The sequence below is a fragment of the Asterias rubens genome, chromosome 4 (genome assembly GCF_902459465.1).
Source record: "Asterias rubens chromosome 4, eAstRub1.3, whole genome shotgun sequence".
NCBI lineage: Eukaryota > Metazoa > Echinodermata > Asteroidea > Forcipulatida > Asteriidae > Asterias > Asterias rubens.
The window spans coordinates 2,185,653-2,203,580 of record NC_047065.1 but is presented as its reverse complement, the minus strand read 5'-3'; the positions used below and the strand labels follow the sequence as shown (position 1 = coordinate 2,203,580).

General features: G+C 37.5%; 1 protein-coding gene across 1 annotated transcript in view; it reads left to right on the top strand.

Annotated features, from left to right (window-relative positions):
- The window catches only part of LOC117289469, a 38,648-nt gene that overhangs the window by 17,221 nt on the left and 3,499 nt on the right, over positions 1-17,928 (top strand). The window contains exons 22-43 of the mRNA XM_033770607.1: positions 174-238; positions 491-593; positions 1,123-1,401; positions 1,829-1,918; positions 2,501-2,563; positions 3,119-3,180; positions 3,588-3,717; positions 5,229-5,308; positions 7,167-7,292; positions 7,878-8,003; positions 8,377-8,503; positions 8,950-9,084; positions 10,137-10,277; positions 11,356-11,460; positions 12,226-12,284; positions 13,227-13,349; positions 13,928-13,988; positions 14,241-14,305; positions 14,603-14,731; positions 15,273-15,398; positions 16,345-16,521; positions 17,343-17,633. Coding sequence (XP_033626498.1) covers positions 174-238; positions 491-593; positions 1,123-1,401; positions 1,829-1,918; positions 2,501-2,563; positions 3,119-3,180; positions 3,588-3,717; positions 5,229-5,308; positions 7,167-7,292; positions 7,878-8,003; positions 8,377-8,503; positions 8,950-9,084; positions 10,137-10,277; positions 11,356-11,460; positions 12,226-12,284; positions 13,227-13,349; positions 13,928-13,988; positions 14,241-14,305; positions 14,603-14,731; positions 15,273-15,398; positions 16,345-16,521; positions 17,343-17,633 — 2,663 coding nt within the window. The remainder of the gene's footprint in view (positions 1-173; positions 239-490; positions 594-1,122; positions 1,402-1,828; positions 1,919-2,500; positions 2,564-3,118; positions 3,181-3,587; positions 3,718-5,228; positions 5,309-7,166; positions 7,293-7,877; positions 8,004-8,376; positions 8,504-8,949; positions 9,085-10,136; positions 10,278-11,355; positions 11,461-12,225; positions 12,285-13,226; positions 13,350-13,927; positions 13,989-14,240; positions 14,306-14,602; positions 14,732-15,272; positions 15,399-16,344; positions 16,522-17,342; positions 17,634-17,928) is intronic.

The window sequence follows — 17,928 nt, the reverse complement described above, 5'->3', positions numbered from 1 at the left end:
CATACACCACTTTGTAGAAAGGAGCTTTTGAAATATGTTTTTCAAATATTTTGAATAATACATGTATGAGGGGAAATGTAACTGTAATACCTGAGGCTTGTTGGTGAACTTTCAGAAATTAAGTGCAACCTTGTTTTCATTTAAATATTGCTTTGTTTTCTTATCGTGTTAAGGAGAAGGAAATGAGCAAGAAGTCCAAGTCTCTTTGCCACCAACTCAAGGCATTTGGGAGGTGCAGGTATGTACCAAACTCTTCCTAACTTAATATTAATCTTAGTACGAGCCCCAACCCTGCACTGTAGCGTGCAGACCTTAAGATGATCCTAACTTGAGATAGGATTAATCCTAGCGTTTTGTGAAATCGGCTGCAGGTCCAAAACCAAAGACGAGTGAATGTATGCAGGCTTCGCACTTGGAAGCTTTCCTGCTCACAAACTTTCATGCTTTGTGCTCATTCCTTTGATAAGAACTTGATTTTTTGATCTTGTAGGAATGAGAAATCGTGTACAGGGCGCCATCAGGTGTTCTCAGACTTAGATACGCCGGGTAGCCAAGCTAACCATCTTCATCTACCACCATCAGGCATTGTGAAGGTGAGTTGACAAGTTGATTTTTAACTAAAATTTTAAATTGTTGATTTTATCTATTATCACATCCAAAATGAGGCAGTTCAATGTGCTTTTACCAAAGTTAAAAAGCATTTGACCTGGAGGTGGGTTAGTGTTTAACCCCGGTTCATACCTCCTGGGAGTGCAAATACAAAGCAAATTTTTACGCCACAAATTCCCAAAGAACAATGCACAAGAGTTGAGCTGTGGTTTTGTGCAAAAGGCCGGCAGAATTAGGCCTTTATTCACAAATACAGACCGCTATTGGAGATCATTCTTGCCAATTGCCAGTCATCTGTTCAATTCTTGGTCCAAATGCTAAATTTTATAGAGAGGTGATTTTTATTTATTGGCTTAAAGCTTTATCACTTGTTTAGCTTTTCGTGTGTTTTATGTGATGTACTTTTTAGACTTATTCTTGTTTTTATTTCAAGTTTTTGTATTATAGTGATGTCTTGGTTTTAAAACACAGAAATGAAATGCTCAACAACAAATTTTGACCCAACTTTTACAGATTTTAGTCACACATGTTGTAGATGCTTCAAACTTCTACGCTCGCATACTGGAATACAGAAACACCGAAGCCAGTGATGCTGTTGCCATGCCAACTACACATCTTGACCTTGCCTTTGACCTTGCTTTGTGGTTCAGTGACCCAAACCACAAGGAAGCGTGTAGTTCTCATATGGCTGGTGACCTCTGTGTGATTGAAGATGGTCAGCACGTCTACCATAGGGTCAGGGTGCAAAGGTCAAAGAGGACAGGAAGTTCAATGTTTGAAGAGGAAAAAGAGGTGGGTCAATGTTTCTTAATTTTTTTTATTTTAATTAAATTGACTTTAGCTCATGAGAAGCGTGTTTTCATGAATAGTAATAATTTACACAAGTTTTATGATTCATTTATTAACATTTGCATCCCAAATCCTTCCGTATCCTCTTTGCCAGTACGTTTTTCAGTGACTGGCCAGCGGGACCAGGGCCGAACTTCATGGCTCTGCTTACCGGCGAATTCCGCGCTTACGATCAATCACGATTCCTCGCTTATGTGCAAGCGCCGAATTTCTGCGCTAGCCTTGTAAGCGTAGAATGCCTAGTAGCATGGAGTATGCACGGGCAGAAGCCAAAATTCGCTGCTAACTCCGGGTTCTATTTCTATGGTCAAGGCCTATAATAAAAAAAAATTCTTTTTATCATATCCCTCGTTATATTTGCTGTGTTCAGGTACAATACATCGACCAGGGAAGGACGGAGCGGGTACCAGTCAGTAAGCTTCTAAGACTACCTGATCATTTATCCATCATACCTCATCAGGTAAGACACTTCACTCTCTTGAGGAATGTGTTTAAAGCCATTGGACCCTTTCGGTACAGAAAAACCAAATAAAGGATTTATTTTAAACACATGTCATGACACGGCGAATTGTGCCGAAACAAGGGTGGGTTTTCCCGTTATTTTCTCCCGACTCCAATGACCGATTGAGCCTAAATTTTCACAGGTTTGTTATTTTATATAGAAGTTGTGATTCACGAAGTGTGGGCCTTGGACATTACTGTTTACCGAAAGTGTCCAATGGCTTTAAACCTTAAGAGACCATAGCGGCCATAAGAGGGCTGGACCAAAATGCCCTTAGCGGCCATAAACTGCTGCAAGGCTTGATGAAATTTTCAAACGTAGTTTCCTAATTTCTAAACACAAAACTAAATTTGTTGTTTCATTTATTTCTGTTGACATTTTTATTGACAACATTTGATTAAAGAAATGAACAATATTATCAATGTCTGGGCGTTTTGAGATCATTGTACAGAAAAATGATTGGTCTCTAGAGGGTTAATATGATAGCAATTTCTTGATAAATGGAATAAGATGTTTTTTTTGTTGATGATTTATCTTCAGGTTGTTGAGATAGTTGTGTGTCGGATTAAACCGCTGGATGGCGACACTGATTGGACGACTCAGGTGGGAAATAAATGACATTCATTTGTCATAAAACATAATTATTTTCAGGTTTGGTATGTCTTAAAAAGACACGGTGCTGAATTTGTATTGAGTTAAAATCCATATTTTGTAACCTGCCTTAAAGGGATAGTATACCTTTGGTAACTACTCCAAGAAGTTAATGACCATAAAAACTGACTTTGTAAGAAAGCACTGCAGCTGTTGATAATGTATAACATTTTGAGAAAGGATTTCCTTCAAAGGAATGTTTAAGAGAAAGGGATTCAAAAACATCACAATTAGAGACACGTTTCTCAGATTGTGTGATTAATACTTCTTCCTGCCTGGACATAGCCACTCCAGACTTTTCGGCAACATCTAAAATAAATCTACCTCCTTTTGAAATGAAACATTCACAGGTTAGTTTGATTGTACATGTGCATACCTACATTTAAACAACACGATGGTACCAAATACCCAAAGGTATACTTTACCTTTAAGAACTCTCATTATTGAAAAGTGACTAATAACCAAAAGACGATACCAAACTTGCCTCACTGTTTACTTGTTTTCCAGGCTGGTTTCTTTGTCCATAACAAGATCCACGATAAACAACTCGAAGGGAAGATCATTCTCAAGTAAGTATGATCTGTTACGTCTGTAGGATAGAAGTAGTTATGTTCTTTAGCAAGACACTTGATCAAGATTGCTCTGCCTTCAGTGGCGACAAGAAGTTGTTGCAAAATGCACATAAAAAAAAACAGTTACAGTAATATTACCAAGAGAAAGGGGTGCACCATTGTTTTTTTTGCAGTGGCAGCTGGAAAAAAATACAAGCGCTTAGAGATGCCCAAAGTTAAATTGCTATATAAAAACTAGTTGCTATGTTTCAATCACACTCATTTCAAACACATACTTTTATATGTTTAAATAACTCTTCTATTTATCATTAACTACTATTTATTTAAGTACCAGTTTTAATTATGGTAGAATAACTAATTGTTGAGCTTACACCTTGAAGTGTTGTTTTTGTTTCCTCTGATAGTCTGAACAACACCCTATGGGTAGACCCTCTAGTACAGCGTGTACATCTACCAAGCCTCCAAACTACCGTCAATATTCATAATATTAGACAAGAGTTACTCGAAGAAGGCTATGCTGAGGATAACCCAGAGGTTTGTTAGTCCATCTGTGTCTGCTTTCTGTCTGTCTGTCTGTCTGTCTGTTTGTGTATCTATTGCAATATTAGACAAGAGTTACTTGAAGAAGGCTATGCTGAGGATAACCCAGAGGTTTGTTGGTCCATTTGTGTCTGCTTTCTGTCTGTCTGTCTGTCTGTTTGTCTATCTATTGCAATATTAGACAAGAGTTACTTGAAGAAGGCTATGCTGAGGATAACCCAGAGGTTTGTTGGTCCATTTGTGTCTGCTTTCTGTCTGTCTGTCTGTCTGTCTGTCTGTTTGTCTATCTATTGCAATATTAGACAAGAGTTACTTGAAGAAGGCTATGCTGAGGATAACCCAGAGGTTTGTTGGTCCATCTGTGTCTGCTTTCTGTCTGTCTGTCTGTCTGTCTGTTTGTGTATCTATTGCAATATTAGACAAGAGTTACTTGACGAAGGCTATGCTGAGGATAACCCAGAGGTTTGTTGGTCCATTTGTGTCTGCTTTCTGTCTGTCTGTCTGTCTGTTTGTCTATCTATTGCAATATTAGACAAGAGTTACTTGAAGAAGGCTATGCTGAGGATAACCCAGAGGTTTGTTGGTCCATTTGTGTCTGCTTTCTGTCTGTCTGTCTGTCTGTCTGTTTGTCTATCTATTGCAATATTAGACAAGAGTTACTTGAAGAAGGCTATGCTGAGGATAACCCAGAGGTTTGTTGGTCCATTTGTGTCTGCTTTCTGTCTGTTTGTCTATCTATTGCAATATTAGACAAGAGTTACTTGAAGAAGGCTATGCTGAGGATAATCCAGAGGTTTGTTTAATAGTCCATCTGTGTGTGCGGTCTGTCTGTCTGTCTGTTTGTCTATCTATTGCAATATTAGACAAGAGTTTGATAAAGGCTATGCTGAGGATAATCCAGAGGTTTGTTGATCCATCTGTGTCCACTGTTTGTTTGTCTGTTTGTCGAGCTGTTTATTTAGACACATTCTCAAAATGTTGCATGATTTCAAGGAGAATCATTTGCACATCATTGTTGTCCTTGCTTTCCTCGTTTGGGTGAATCTCTTTTTAAAAGGAACTTTGATATACCTTTGGTTTTGGGAACCATTTGTCCCTTTTCTCAAATTCAAATTTCACCGGCATTTTAATCTAGCGTTCTTCAGTTCAAGTCTTGCGCCAGTCAAACTTTCCTTGTTGATCCCAAATCATTTTAAACTTACCCAGTCAGTTTCCCTTGCATTTTATTATTTGATATCTGAACTAAATAAATATAGGGCTAGATATAGATAGCTCAGTTGGTAGAGCGCCGGTACGTTAATACAGAGGTTGTTGGTTCGAGTCCCACTCTAGTCTATTTTCTTTGTTCAATCCAAAATCAGTTCAAATTGCCCCAGTCAGTGTCCCTTGTGGTTTATTATTTGATATCTGACATAAATAGTCGCATCCCTTGCTACACGACAGTTTGTCATGCAACTCCATACAACCAGCATAGTGAATGATTTTTTGATGGTGTTTTATTTTAGCATATTACCAATTTGAGGAAGAGATGTGAAGGACGCTTGACCCTCCCTGACCTGGTGACCCCGTCAGGTCAAGAGCACAGGTAAGACCGCTTACTCTAAAATAAACAGGACAATTCTTTTCAGAACTGGGAAGTCTCCCGAATTCTGAAAAATCTCCAAAATGGCAAAAAATATCTACTCTGAGGTAGTAGAATATACATAGCAAGACAGGTTCTCAAAAGAACATTATCTTCACAGCAAGTTTAAGATGTAAACACATCATGCAATATGCCTCAAATCCCATAGAGACATTACTGGTTGAGTGCCAGAAATAGAGACAAGTTGAGATTCTGAAGTTCCTTATGTACAATTTGTCCTCGTGCATTGGAGCTGTAATTGTTCCTTAATGCTCCAATATCATTGTATGTTCACTCAGGCTGTTGCTTATCTCCAATTTGAAGATGGGTACTTGAGAAGAATGTGGAAACACTTATTCCGAAGGTCGTTGTATTTCAAACATCGTTGAGTACCGAGTCAATTATCTAGCTGTAGAAAGCATAAACGCTTGTAAGCGTTTTCCATTGTATAGGAGAGCGTCGAGTTGTAGTTTAGATGATGGAAACTTAGTTTTTATATTTTAAATGGAGAAATTTTATTTCCTATGAAATAATCTCCATCTTAGTATTTATAATAGCCAGTAAAGTGGTTCCTGTCCATAAACTCAGTGCTTGTGCGGCTTTTTCATGGTCATTCAAGAGTAAATCTTCAAACCTAATGGTTTCAAATTCCACTGAAATATTTCCTTAATTGGTAACCTTCATTTAAAGGCACTGTTCACGTTTGGTAATTGTCAAAGACCAGTCTTCTATAACTTGGTGTATCCCATCACAAGCATAAAATAACAAGCCTGTTTGGGCTCAATTGGTCATCGAAGTTGTGAGTAAATGATTAAAGAAAAAACACCCTTGTTGGACGAATTTGTGTGCTTTCAGATAGGAATAAAAGACTTCTAGCTAGAAGTCTTTTATTATTTTAGTGAGAAATTACCTCTTTCTCAACAACTACAATACTTCAGAGGGAGTCGTTTCTCACAATGTTTTATACAATCAACAGTTCTCCAATGTCGTTACCAAGTCAGTTTTTAAGTTAATATTTGTTTTGAGTAATTACCAAATGTGTACCTTCCCTTTAAATGTGGTTGGTTGAGACTGTGACCTAATTAGACTCTGTTATGATTGTTTGCAATAAGTGTTTTATTAAGATAATGACTTTCTGTTCTGATAAGCCATATGTCCTTGGAACTGAATGTCTTCTGTGTGTTAACACAATCCTCTAAAACACACATGACAAATCCATTATTTTTCTTGAGTTCACTGTTTAGTTAAATTTGGATGTTATTGAAACTAAGAAAGTAAGCTGTGAGTTTGATGGTTGATGTTTTTTTAATTTTTTTTATTTAGGATGGAAGTTTTGTAAGTGCTAGTGTGACTTTTTTCTAGTCCGTTTAACAATAAAAATATTAGTTCTTATATAACAAATTTTCCAATAACCTTATTAAATTTAATTAAAGTGCCCTGCCCCTTTTTATACAAAATTAAAATGTATCAGAGACAGTTAACAAAACCTAGCAGCTTTTCTATCATCCGTTATCATATGTTATTTCCTTTTTTATTTGGTTGTGTAATCTATCTAGAAGTCAACCTATACTACTACCAGATCCAATCTATCTCAAGATATCAGATGAGTTCTATAACAGAGCCTGTAGGTTTTCTTTCAGCAGTTTTCATCTGTTATTTTCCTTTTATTTTGTTGTGTAATCTATCTAGAAGTCAACCTATACTACTACCAGATCCAATCTATCTCAAGATATCAGATGAGTTCTATAACAGAGCCTGTAGGTTTTCTTTCAGCAGTTTTCATCTGTTATTTTCCTTTTATTTTGTTGTGTAATCTATCTAGAAGTCAACCTATACTACTACCAGATCCAATCTATCTCAAGATATCAGATGAGTTCTACACAGTGTATGTGTCGTCTGTACACACTCCAGGCTGTCTGTACATACAGCTAGCAAGCTATGCTAAAAGGTAGGATTACATTCATAATAAACATGGAGAGGAGATTGCCGTCTTGTTCAAACAAGTTGTAAATAATGTAAATTTGATTGCTCCTTTTTGAAAATAAAAGATTCATGATGTGTTTTTGATCTTCCTTTAATGTTTCTTGAAAAGAATAAAAAATAAAACAAAATGTGTCATTGTTGTTGAATTTATGTTGCGACGTCGGCCAATTTACTTAAGACCTTTACTGATGGTACCTTACTTGTTTTTGTTAAGATCTGCTAACAAAATATATTTGTTTTCTTTTGTTGCAGTTGTTTGGCTTCATTTATTTTCAGTTGTAGCTAATGTTGTTGTTGACTACTTCGTTCATTTGTAGTGTTGTATTGTTTACTTGACTAGCTGTGTCAGGCCTGAGCTATTTCCTGTTATTTTCAAAGAATTATCACTGTCTTTATGTTATTTTATTTTATTTTGATTTTTATTGTTTCATTTTGTGGGTCACATTAGCATCCAGTCATTGATGTACGGTGCTTCTAAATCATCTTTTCATTTATTAATATCCGACTCACTATATTCCATCTTATTTTTTTTAATTTTTATATATTACAGACTTGAGAACTTGATGGAGGAAATCAATGCTAAATGTCAGTCTGTTAAGACAGCGCCCTCACAGTCAAAAGACTGGCAACCTAAAGTAGGTGAAGTGTGTCTTGCCAAGTTCCACGAAGATGAAAGGTAAGTAAAGGAGCTCAATCGGTCATCAAAGTTGCGAAATAATAATGAAAGAAGAAAACACCCTTGTCACACGAAGTTGTGTGCGTTTAGATGGTTGATTTCGAGACCTCAAATTTTCAATCCGAGGTCTCAAAATCAAATTTGTGGAAAATTACTACTTTCGCGAAAACTACATCACTTCAGAGGGAGCTGTTTCTCACAATGTTTTATACTATCAACCTCTCCCCATTACTCGTTACCAAGTAAACTTTTATGCTAATAATTATTTTGAGTAATTACCAAAAGTGTCCACTGCCTTTTAAGCCTTGAAGAAAGACTATGCTAAGGTCAAAAATGTCTGGCCATTAATTCATTTGTTACTGTTTAATTCTAGATGGAATAGAGTCAGTATTAGAGAGATCTCAGGTGAAGGAAAGTATGAAGTCTTCTATCTGGATTTTGGCGATCAGGAAGAAGTTTCAAAGGAGTGGATACGGCCTGCATGGAATACAATTCTCCAGGTATTGTACTGATTGTGTATTTATAATAATAATAATTTGGGGGGCTAATCATCCTGACTCGCAGCTTAGAGCTGAATTGCGAAGGACACGGCTACAACGTGTTCGAGAAGCAGGCATGCAAGGGCGCATTCAGCTGCCAGCCACATCAACCCATTATGACCACGGAGCACAGCCAAGAAAAGAATTGTTTGATTAAACTAAACTTTTCTTTGCCGTGACTAATACAAACTTGAATGCTTTGTGGTAAAGAGCTTTCTATGTAAAGATGCGTAGTCATGGTAAGATTGCGTGTACTTTCTAGCTGGCTGCCAAAACGCAATGGTTTTGCTCGGCACTATGCGCGAATCATGTTATGGTTTTCGAGTGACGTCAGAGGTCACATCATCTATATATTCGTACACTGTTCTCTGATTTTCAGACTGTATCAATCTCTTATTTATTACCAGTTACCATTCCAAGCTATCAAGTGTAGTCTCACCAACATCCGTCCTCATCAAGGTGCTGATTGGTCAGATGGTGCTGGAGATGCATTATGGGATATGTGTCTGGACGGAGACAGCAAGAAACTACTCATGGTTAAAGTAAGTCAGTGACTTGGTTTAGTTTTCTTATACTACTGTATGAGATTACATTCTACACTTTGAAGGAGTTTCTTTATTAGCGTGTCTTTTATAGATGAAAACTTAACAAGTTAGTTGGTTGTCTAGTTGGTAAGACACTGCTCTAGAATTGCAAAGGTCGCGGGTTCGAATCCCACCTGTGTGAATTGCCTGTGGAATCAGTGACTTTGGTTCTTCTTAAACTACTGTCACAAGAATTTTTTTTATATTGTGCACTTTTTAGGAGTTTCCTCATCAATGTCTTTTATTTTGATACAAACTTAACATTAAATACATTGATATTTATATTTGGGTTAGTGATAAAACCAGACTCAGGGGATCTAGCAGTCTTTTGATGACGACTAAACAGAGTATAATCTTCACATGTTGAGTATATTCATTCTTCTTAGAACCAAGTCCAAAAGAGGAAAGTACATGTATTGTGGCATCACAAACCTATAGGGTGTTTTTTCTTTCATTATTTTCTTGCTACTGTTATGACCGATCAAGTCCAAATTTTCACAGTTTTAAGGCAGTGGACACTATTGGTAATTACTCAAAATAATTTTTAGCATAAAACCTTCATTGGTAACGAGTAATGGGGACCTGATGATAGTATGAAAAATTGTGAGAAACGGCTCCCTCTGAAGTAAAGTAGTTTTCGAGAAAGAAGTAATTTTCTACGAATTTGATTTCGAGACCTCGGATTTAGAATTTGAGGTCTCGAAATCAAGCATCTGAAAGCACACAACTTCGTGTGACCAGGGTGCTTTTTCTTTCATTATTATCTCGCAACTGTGACGACCAATTGAGCTCAAATTTTCACAGGTTTCTTATTTTATGCGTATGTTGAGATACACCAAGTGAGAAGACTGGTCTTTGACAATTACCAATAGTGTCCAGTGTCTTTAAGATACACCAAGTAAGAAGACTGGCCTTTGACAACTACCAAAGGTGTCCAGTGCCTTTAAATGTGTGATAGAAAAGAATGAGGAGGTAAAACATCTATAATATTTTTTTGTTTTTCCCTGAAGGTGGTATCCGAGAAGAAACAAGACGCGGAGTGCATCCAATATGAGATTGAACTCTTCGATACGAGCAGTGAACGAGACATTGTGATTGGTCAGCAGCTTGTATATGGTGGACACGCTTCTGGCACTGAGTCATTCCTAGAGGTCAGTATAGGTCATCATCTCATTTGATTGTTGTTCTCGTTGTTGTTCTCGTTTATTAAAGGTGTCCAACCTTTGGTAATTGTCAAAGACCAGTCTTCTCACTTGGTGTATCTCAACATATGCATAAACAAAACAAAACTGTGAAAATTTGAACTCAATTGGTTGTCGAGGTTGCGAGATAATAATGGAAGAAGAAACATCCTTGTCACACGAAGTTGTGTGCTTTCAGATGCTTGATTTCGGGACCTCAAAATCTAATTCTGAGGTCTCTAAATCAAATTTGTGGAAAATTACTTCTTTCGCGAAAACTATGTTACTTCAGAGGGAGCCTTTTCTCACAATGTTTTATACTGTGTCAACAGCTCTCCATTGCTGGTTACCAAGTAAGTTTTTATGCGAACAATTATTTTGAGTAATTACCAATAGTGTCCACTGCCTTTAAAGTCATTGTATGCGTTTGGTTTTTGGAAACATTCGTTAATTTTAACCCTATGTATATGTAGATGTATACAAGAAAAAATAACATGTGAAAATATCATATCAAAAGGTGGTTGAAATATATATATATTGTGGAAAACAGGAGCGAATACTTAAAACTAAAATGATTCTTAAAATTTTGTGTCTTTTGAAAAGCTACTGTAGGCTTCTAAACCAAAGGTTTTTATTAACATCATCATGTGATTACCAAATGTATATCTTCACTTAAACCAGAAATACCCAAAAAACAATGATTTATTTTTGAGGGTTTACTTTTAAATTCACAAGAACACGAAGATAAAACCATATGGAACACCCCAGATTGTAGAGTAAGGCTTGTGCGCTTTGTGGTCGCAAGCTTTGCCGCTTTGTGGTCGCAAGCTTTGCCGCTTTGTGGTCGCAAGCTTTGCCGCTTTGTGGTCGCAAGCTTTGCCGCTTTGTGGTCGCAAGCTTTGTGGTCGCAAGCTTTGCCGCTTTGTGGTCGCAAGCTTTTACGCTTTGCGCTCATAGTTCAGGTTTTCTTTTCAACAGCCTTTCACATTCCTGGTTTTAGGAGACAAATAATAAGTGCCATTTGTGATGTTTGGTTTTCTCCGTACAGGCAGTGTTCCCAACTACAATTCCAGATGATGATACTGAGGTTCCCTTGACAACAGAAGCAGCCAATCAGCTGTCTCATCTCTGCTCGGAGATCTTTCAAATGAAGGTATGTCTCAAAACAGTATAAGTGACCTTTATTTTTATTTTTCTGAAGGGATATAAACTGGTCACTAGTGACTGGTGAGCGCATGAAAGAGTTAAATAGCTTTCCCTAAGTTATGTATTGTCTGGTACCAGGTGTTTCCTATTTTTCATCATTAGGCCACATAAAAAAAATTGTTGATCGTCCCCGCCCGACCGTTTAAAACCCCCGACCCCATTTATTTATTTATTTTTTTTTCCCATGTCTGGATATCTCTGTATACTTTTACTGCCCAGATTTTTCAGCTGATGTTTTTTTCCAAATGTACAGGTTTGAAAAGATGTTTAAAGAAGGTTTTTATTCATGTTGGCAAAGCAAGAACAATTCTTCAAATCTTTACTTGGGCTACACTGTGCTTAGTTGTTTGAAAAAGTTTACAACAAATGTCATCTAGGAGTTAAATTTGTTTGACAAAACTATTGAAAACATCAAAAACACACAAACCCTCAGTTTTATAGTGATTGTGATGATTTCTTTATTCTTGATTTCATATTTGGCATGTCAAATAAAGAAATCCTGCTCATTAGTCTACTTCTCTAGTGCTTTGGATACTGTTTCCAAAAGCTCCTTGGAATCTATAACCCCCAGGGGTTACCAAACGGTAGAAATGCCATCATTTCAACATACCTGTGAATTTGTATCCAAGTTTCAGACTTGTTCATTAGTAATGACTCTTACCCCTGACACTATCTGATCATGGTTCAAAGTCTACCTTTATTTTGATTGTAGAATTTGGAAGAGCAGCTTGAATCAGCCAAACAGATCAAGGAATTAATGATGACAATCTGGTATGTATACAAACATCATAAGAACTGAATAGGGTTATGTATAAAGACGGGAGACAAGTTTCATAGAGCTGCTTAAATGCAGTGGACACTATTAGTAAAATTGTCAAAGACTAGCCTTTTCAGTTGGTGTATCTCAACATATGCATAAACAACAAACCTGTGAAAATTTGAGCTCAATCGGTCACCGAACTTGCGAGATAATAATGAAAGAAAAAAACACTCTTGTCACACGAAGTTGTGTGCGTTTAGATGGTTGATTTCGAGACCTCAAGTTGTAAATCTGAGGTCTCGAAATCAAATTCGTGGAAAATTACTTCTTTCTCGAAAACTATGGCACTTCAGAGGGAGCCGTTTCTCACAATGTTTTATACTATCAACCTCTCCCCATTACTCGTCACCAAGGAAGGTTTTATGCTAATAATAATTTCGAGTAATTACCAATAGTGTCCACTGCCTTTAAGCAGAAAAAGAAGCTAAGCACAACTCAATTATGCTTAGCAGAATAAAGTTACAGAAACAAAGTACCATGCTGTTACTGGTATCCTGCTCGTTTTTGCTCAATCTATAATTGTGTTTCCCCTGGGCCCAATTTCACGAAGCTGCTTTAAGCAGAAAATATTGCTTAATAATTGTATGCTAAGCAGAAACGAACAGGATACCAGTCACAACTTGTAAATGTGACATAGTACTTTGGCTGATAACCTTGTCCTGCTTAGCATAGTTTTGTTGTGCTTAGTTAATTTTGTTTGCGCTTAAGCAGCTTTAAGATATTAAAGTAATGTTATAAAAGAATATCAGTTTTTATCCCCCCCCCCCTAAAAAAAAAATAATAATCTCCCCTTGTGACAAAATTTGTCCTGTTGCTCTGATGATGTTTCAACCACAGCCCCTGCATTTGTTTTGATTAGTTGATGATGTCATTTATTCTTGATCTCATTTCAGCGAGTTGGATTACGAGGTTGATGTGACTCCGTTATGTCAGCTACTAGTCTCGATGAAGGACGACCAGTTACTCACTGATACACTGGCTACTGGTCTGGTGTATGGATGCTTCAAAAAACCAAAGTAATAACAAATTAATAATATTCTGTTTTATTGTCTAGCTGACGAGGATATTTTTGTTAAAATGCTACACAAGCATTTGTATTAAATATTGGGTGGGTTTTTTTTCAGTGAGTAGGGAACCCAAGTACACCTCAGTGAAAGCCCGGTTCATACTTCCTGCAAATGCGAAGCGAATTTGACGTGAATTTGATGTCACAACTCTCCTTCCGCATCGATATAAGTGAGTTGAGCAGAGTTGAACTGCTGCGAATTATTCGTTGGGATTTTGTGACGTCAGCATTCACTTCTCATTCGCATTCGCAGGAAGTATGAACCGGTCTTTATCCAACTTTGTGATTATCATATCAGTTACAGTTGAAAGTTAAGTTTGGGGTCACGACTTGTTGGCTCATTCTCTTTTTTTTTATATTTTAGCTCTGAGTAAGCTCTTTCTGTGGTCATTTCTCTTTACTCGTAGGGGCCATGCTCAAAACATTATTTATCTTGTCAGTTTCCCTTGTGTTGAATTTAACCATCCAGTATCTACATTATACATTTATTTATGAAATTTTTAAACTTATTTTTTATTGATGACATAGAAACTGTGAAGTTGTTTGCAGAGTTGGAGGTTTACATCAACTATGCAGGCTGCTGCTTAAGGTGAGTGGATTTCATATCTTCTTATTTTTATTGTGTGTTTTTGTGTATTACTTTACATAGATTTGTTTCAGGAACTAGACGACAATATTAATATTCTAGTCATTGTGAAATCAGCAGTTAGCTTGATCGGATTCAAACCTGTAACCTTGTGATTGCAAGTCCTGCCTTCTAATCACGATGACCACTGTGTTGCCATTATTTTAGATGTGTGTTTGTGTATAAAATGTTCTCCTTGTTGTTTTGATGTTACAGACGGATGATGCTGGGCTTCAGGAATTCATTCCTTATATTCTAATGATGTCATCAGGAAGTAATGCGTAAGTTTGCTGAGAATTTTAAAAACTGTTATCAAGAATGAGTAAAGCCCGGTTCATACTTCCTGCGAATGCAAATGCGATATGTATGTTGACGTCACAAATTCGCAACGAATTATTCGCGGCAGTTCAACTTTGCTCAACTCACTTGCGAGTATCGCTACGAAAGGAGGGTTGTGACGTCAAATTCACGTCAAATTCGCTTCGCATTCGCAGGAAGTATGAACCGGGCTTAAGAAAGTTAGTTTGGCTTTAATGTCCAGTTTTATAACACCTTGTAATTTCATTCTCCTTCATTAGAAGCAAGAAAAGTATTCAAGATTATGGTGGAATCCAAGCCCTGTGTAGACTTCTAGATCAGTCAGTAACGATTGCCGTCATCAACCAAGCCAGCTCAGCACTAGCGTCACTAGTTGCTGATAACACTCAGTAAGTAGTTTGTATGAATACTGTGTAGTGACAATCTACCTCAACAGTCTCATCCATCCTTCGCGTACACCGGACTGCGTTCTAATGAGCTCAGGATGCTTCATCAGCCCAGAACTTCCACTCTTTGGGGCAATAGGTCATTTTCTGTGGCATCAGCCCGGGTGTGGAACCAACTCCCACTGACTATCAAATCATCTCCATCCATCACAACATTCAGGAAAAACTTTAAAATCTCACCTGTCCAAACAAGCCTACTCACACAATCCACAGTCCTAATTTGTTTTTCCTCCTCAAGCGCTATGACCCCTTTTTTTAGAGGGATACCTGCAAAATGTTAATTTCTTTTCTTGTTATTATTATTTATTTGTAGTATCACTAGTTGCTGATAGTGGTTAGTAAATAATATCCTATAATCCCTTGTTGCTGATTATTAGAATTTCATTTCTAAAATTGTCCAGCAACATTAAATTTTAGAATACTGTTTTATTTACATTATTGAATCATGGTATTAACAATCAAATTTGTTTTTGACCATTGACAGGAATCAAGAAGTCGCAAGCAAGGCAGGTGGATTGAAATCACTCTGCAAGCTGCTGGGTATCGTTAAAGATAAAGATTGCTTGATGAACATGTTGAGGGCGCTATCCAAGATGGCTGCTCATCTAGGGTAAGACTTACTAATACTATGCTACTGTACTGTACATTGTTTATGGTTTGCCAAATGAAAAATTTTGAATATTGAAAACAAGTTGAGACTTAAAGGCAGTGGACACTATTGGTAATTACTCGAAAAGATTATTAGCGTAAAACCTTACTTGGATGGGGAGAGGTTGGTAGTATAAAACATTGTGAGAAACGGCTCCCCCTGAAGTGGAGTAGTTTTCAAGAAAGAAGTCTTTTTCCACTAATTTGATTTTGACATAGAATTTGAGGTCTCGAAATCGAGCATCTGGAAGCACACAACTTCGTGTGACAAGGGTGTTTTTTCTTTCATTATTATCTCGTAACTTCGATAACCGATTGAGCTCAAATTTTCACAGATTTTTTTATTTTATGCATATGTTGAGATACAGCAAGTGAGAATACTGGTCTTTGAGAATTACCAATAGTGTCCAGTGTCTTTAAGGCTATGCATGGTGGAAATTTCTAAGTTAGTAAGGTAAGCCTGGAAACATGTCTTTTGTGAGTAGTGTAGGCTCTGAAAAGAGCCGTTTTTTTCTGCTCAATGTTTCAGTCAGTGTGCTCTGATCGTCTTCTGGAGAACAGAGCAGAGTCCAGCATTCACCAGAAGATGCTCAGAGCACACTGAACGAAGCATCGAGCATAAACCAGCTCTTCTCAGAGCTACCACTACTCACAAAAGAGATTTTGACATGGTGTCATCGCACTGCAAACCCTACTGTGAAATATTTGTAGATATATTAAAGGTCTAAAGAATATTTGTCTATATTTTGTATATCCATGTATGCCATTGTTGGCGGGGTCTGGGAGGGCACATCACTTTGATGGCAGTTCTTGTTTACTTTTGCCTTACCCGTGACGGCCCCTGCCAACAAATAGTTAAGTCCGAAGTAAAAAAAAAAAAATTAAAACGTAATTGTTTTTGATTTCAGCAATAGAGATTTGATTCGTGAGGAGGGTGGACTTACCGTGCTGTGTGACTTTTTATGGGAGACCAGGGATAGTCCACTGGTTCACATCATTGCTCAAGCATTATCAGTGTTGAGTAGCAATAACATGGAGAATCTACAAGCCATGGCGGAACAGCAGATGTTAGACTGTGTAGAGTGGTATGTAGGCTTTATCTTTCTCTTGAAGGAACACGTTGCCTTGGATCGGTCGCGTTGGTCTTTGAAAAGCGTTTGTCATGAAATACATATGGTAAGAAAGATATTTTAAAAGTAGTATGTAATGATCCACACAAGTATCACTCGAAATTGCACGGTTTTCCTTTTACGTTGCGAACTAACACGGTCGGCCTTTTTATGGAGTCAAATAATGGCCGACCATGTTTCCTCACGCTGTATAATGAAAACCGTGCAATTTCAGGCATGTTTGTGTGGATCATTATATTCTACTTTTGAGTTATCTTTCTAACCATATGCATTTCATAACAAATGGTTTCAAAGGCTTTTCAAAGACCAACTTGGGCGATCCAAGGCAACGTGTTCCTTTAAGTCCATTAGGGCTTCCGTCGTCCAGTGGTGGCCCGAGAAACGAAATCCCTCCAAGCCACCCTATCCAGGACAGTTGTCGTTAGTTCACGCATGTTATGTCTTTTCATTGCACGAATGTTGTCAATCGACCTGGCTTTTGGTCTTCTTCTTCTTCCAGCACGACCAGCAACACATCCGTCCATGCACTGCTTTAAGATTTCCCCCGTCTCTCCTTGTTATATGCTTTATACATAACTATTATTTCATTCTTAAAATTACAGGGATGAGAAATGTCAAGACTTTTATCTGAATTCAGAATTTTTGAGTCATCCTGGTGAAAAAAAAAACGGTCTTTACTTCTTCCACATACAAAATATCACTAACAAGTATTATATAAGAAATAGTTATGGTTATCAAAATGTATGACGTAAATTTGCTATTTTATTTCTCTGCAGTCAGTTGATGTGCATGAGTCATTCACAAAGCACACACCAATTGCTAAGCACACTCCACGTCCGCCTCATCAACTACACAAAGAAACACATGACCACCGACGTCCAAGCAGACTTCAGCTTCTTCAGCAGCCAATCAAATCCGCCATCTGGTGGAATAGGCCAATCAACAGTTGAGTATCAGACAAAAGTCATTGATATTCATGAGATTAAAGAGGGGGAGGAGCCTGTGATTGAGGAGGATTTGAACGATATGCCTCCATTGGAATATGTGCCAGAAAGTGCTCTGCCGAGGTAAGATCATCAACTTTATAGGATTTGAGGCATTGCATGGCGAGGTATCAATGTATATTTGGTTTGCAGTAACACCATGTGTGTATCTACTTGCCAGGTAGAGTTTGTTCTTAGAGAACTGTCTTGCTTTATTCTACTGCCGCGGAGTAGATAATCAGAGATTCGGGAGACTTCTCAGTTCTGAAAAGAACTGTCCTGCTTTTTAACTATTAGAAACGTTGAGACCAATTCAGAACTGACTCCGCTGCAGTACAGTTAATTATGATCCTATAAGCTAAAGTAGTAGTCCAGTCTA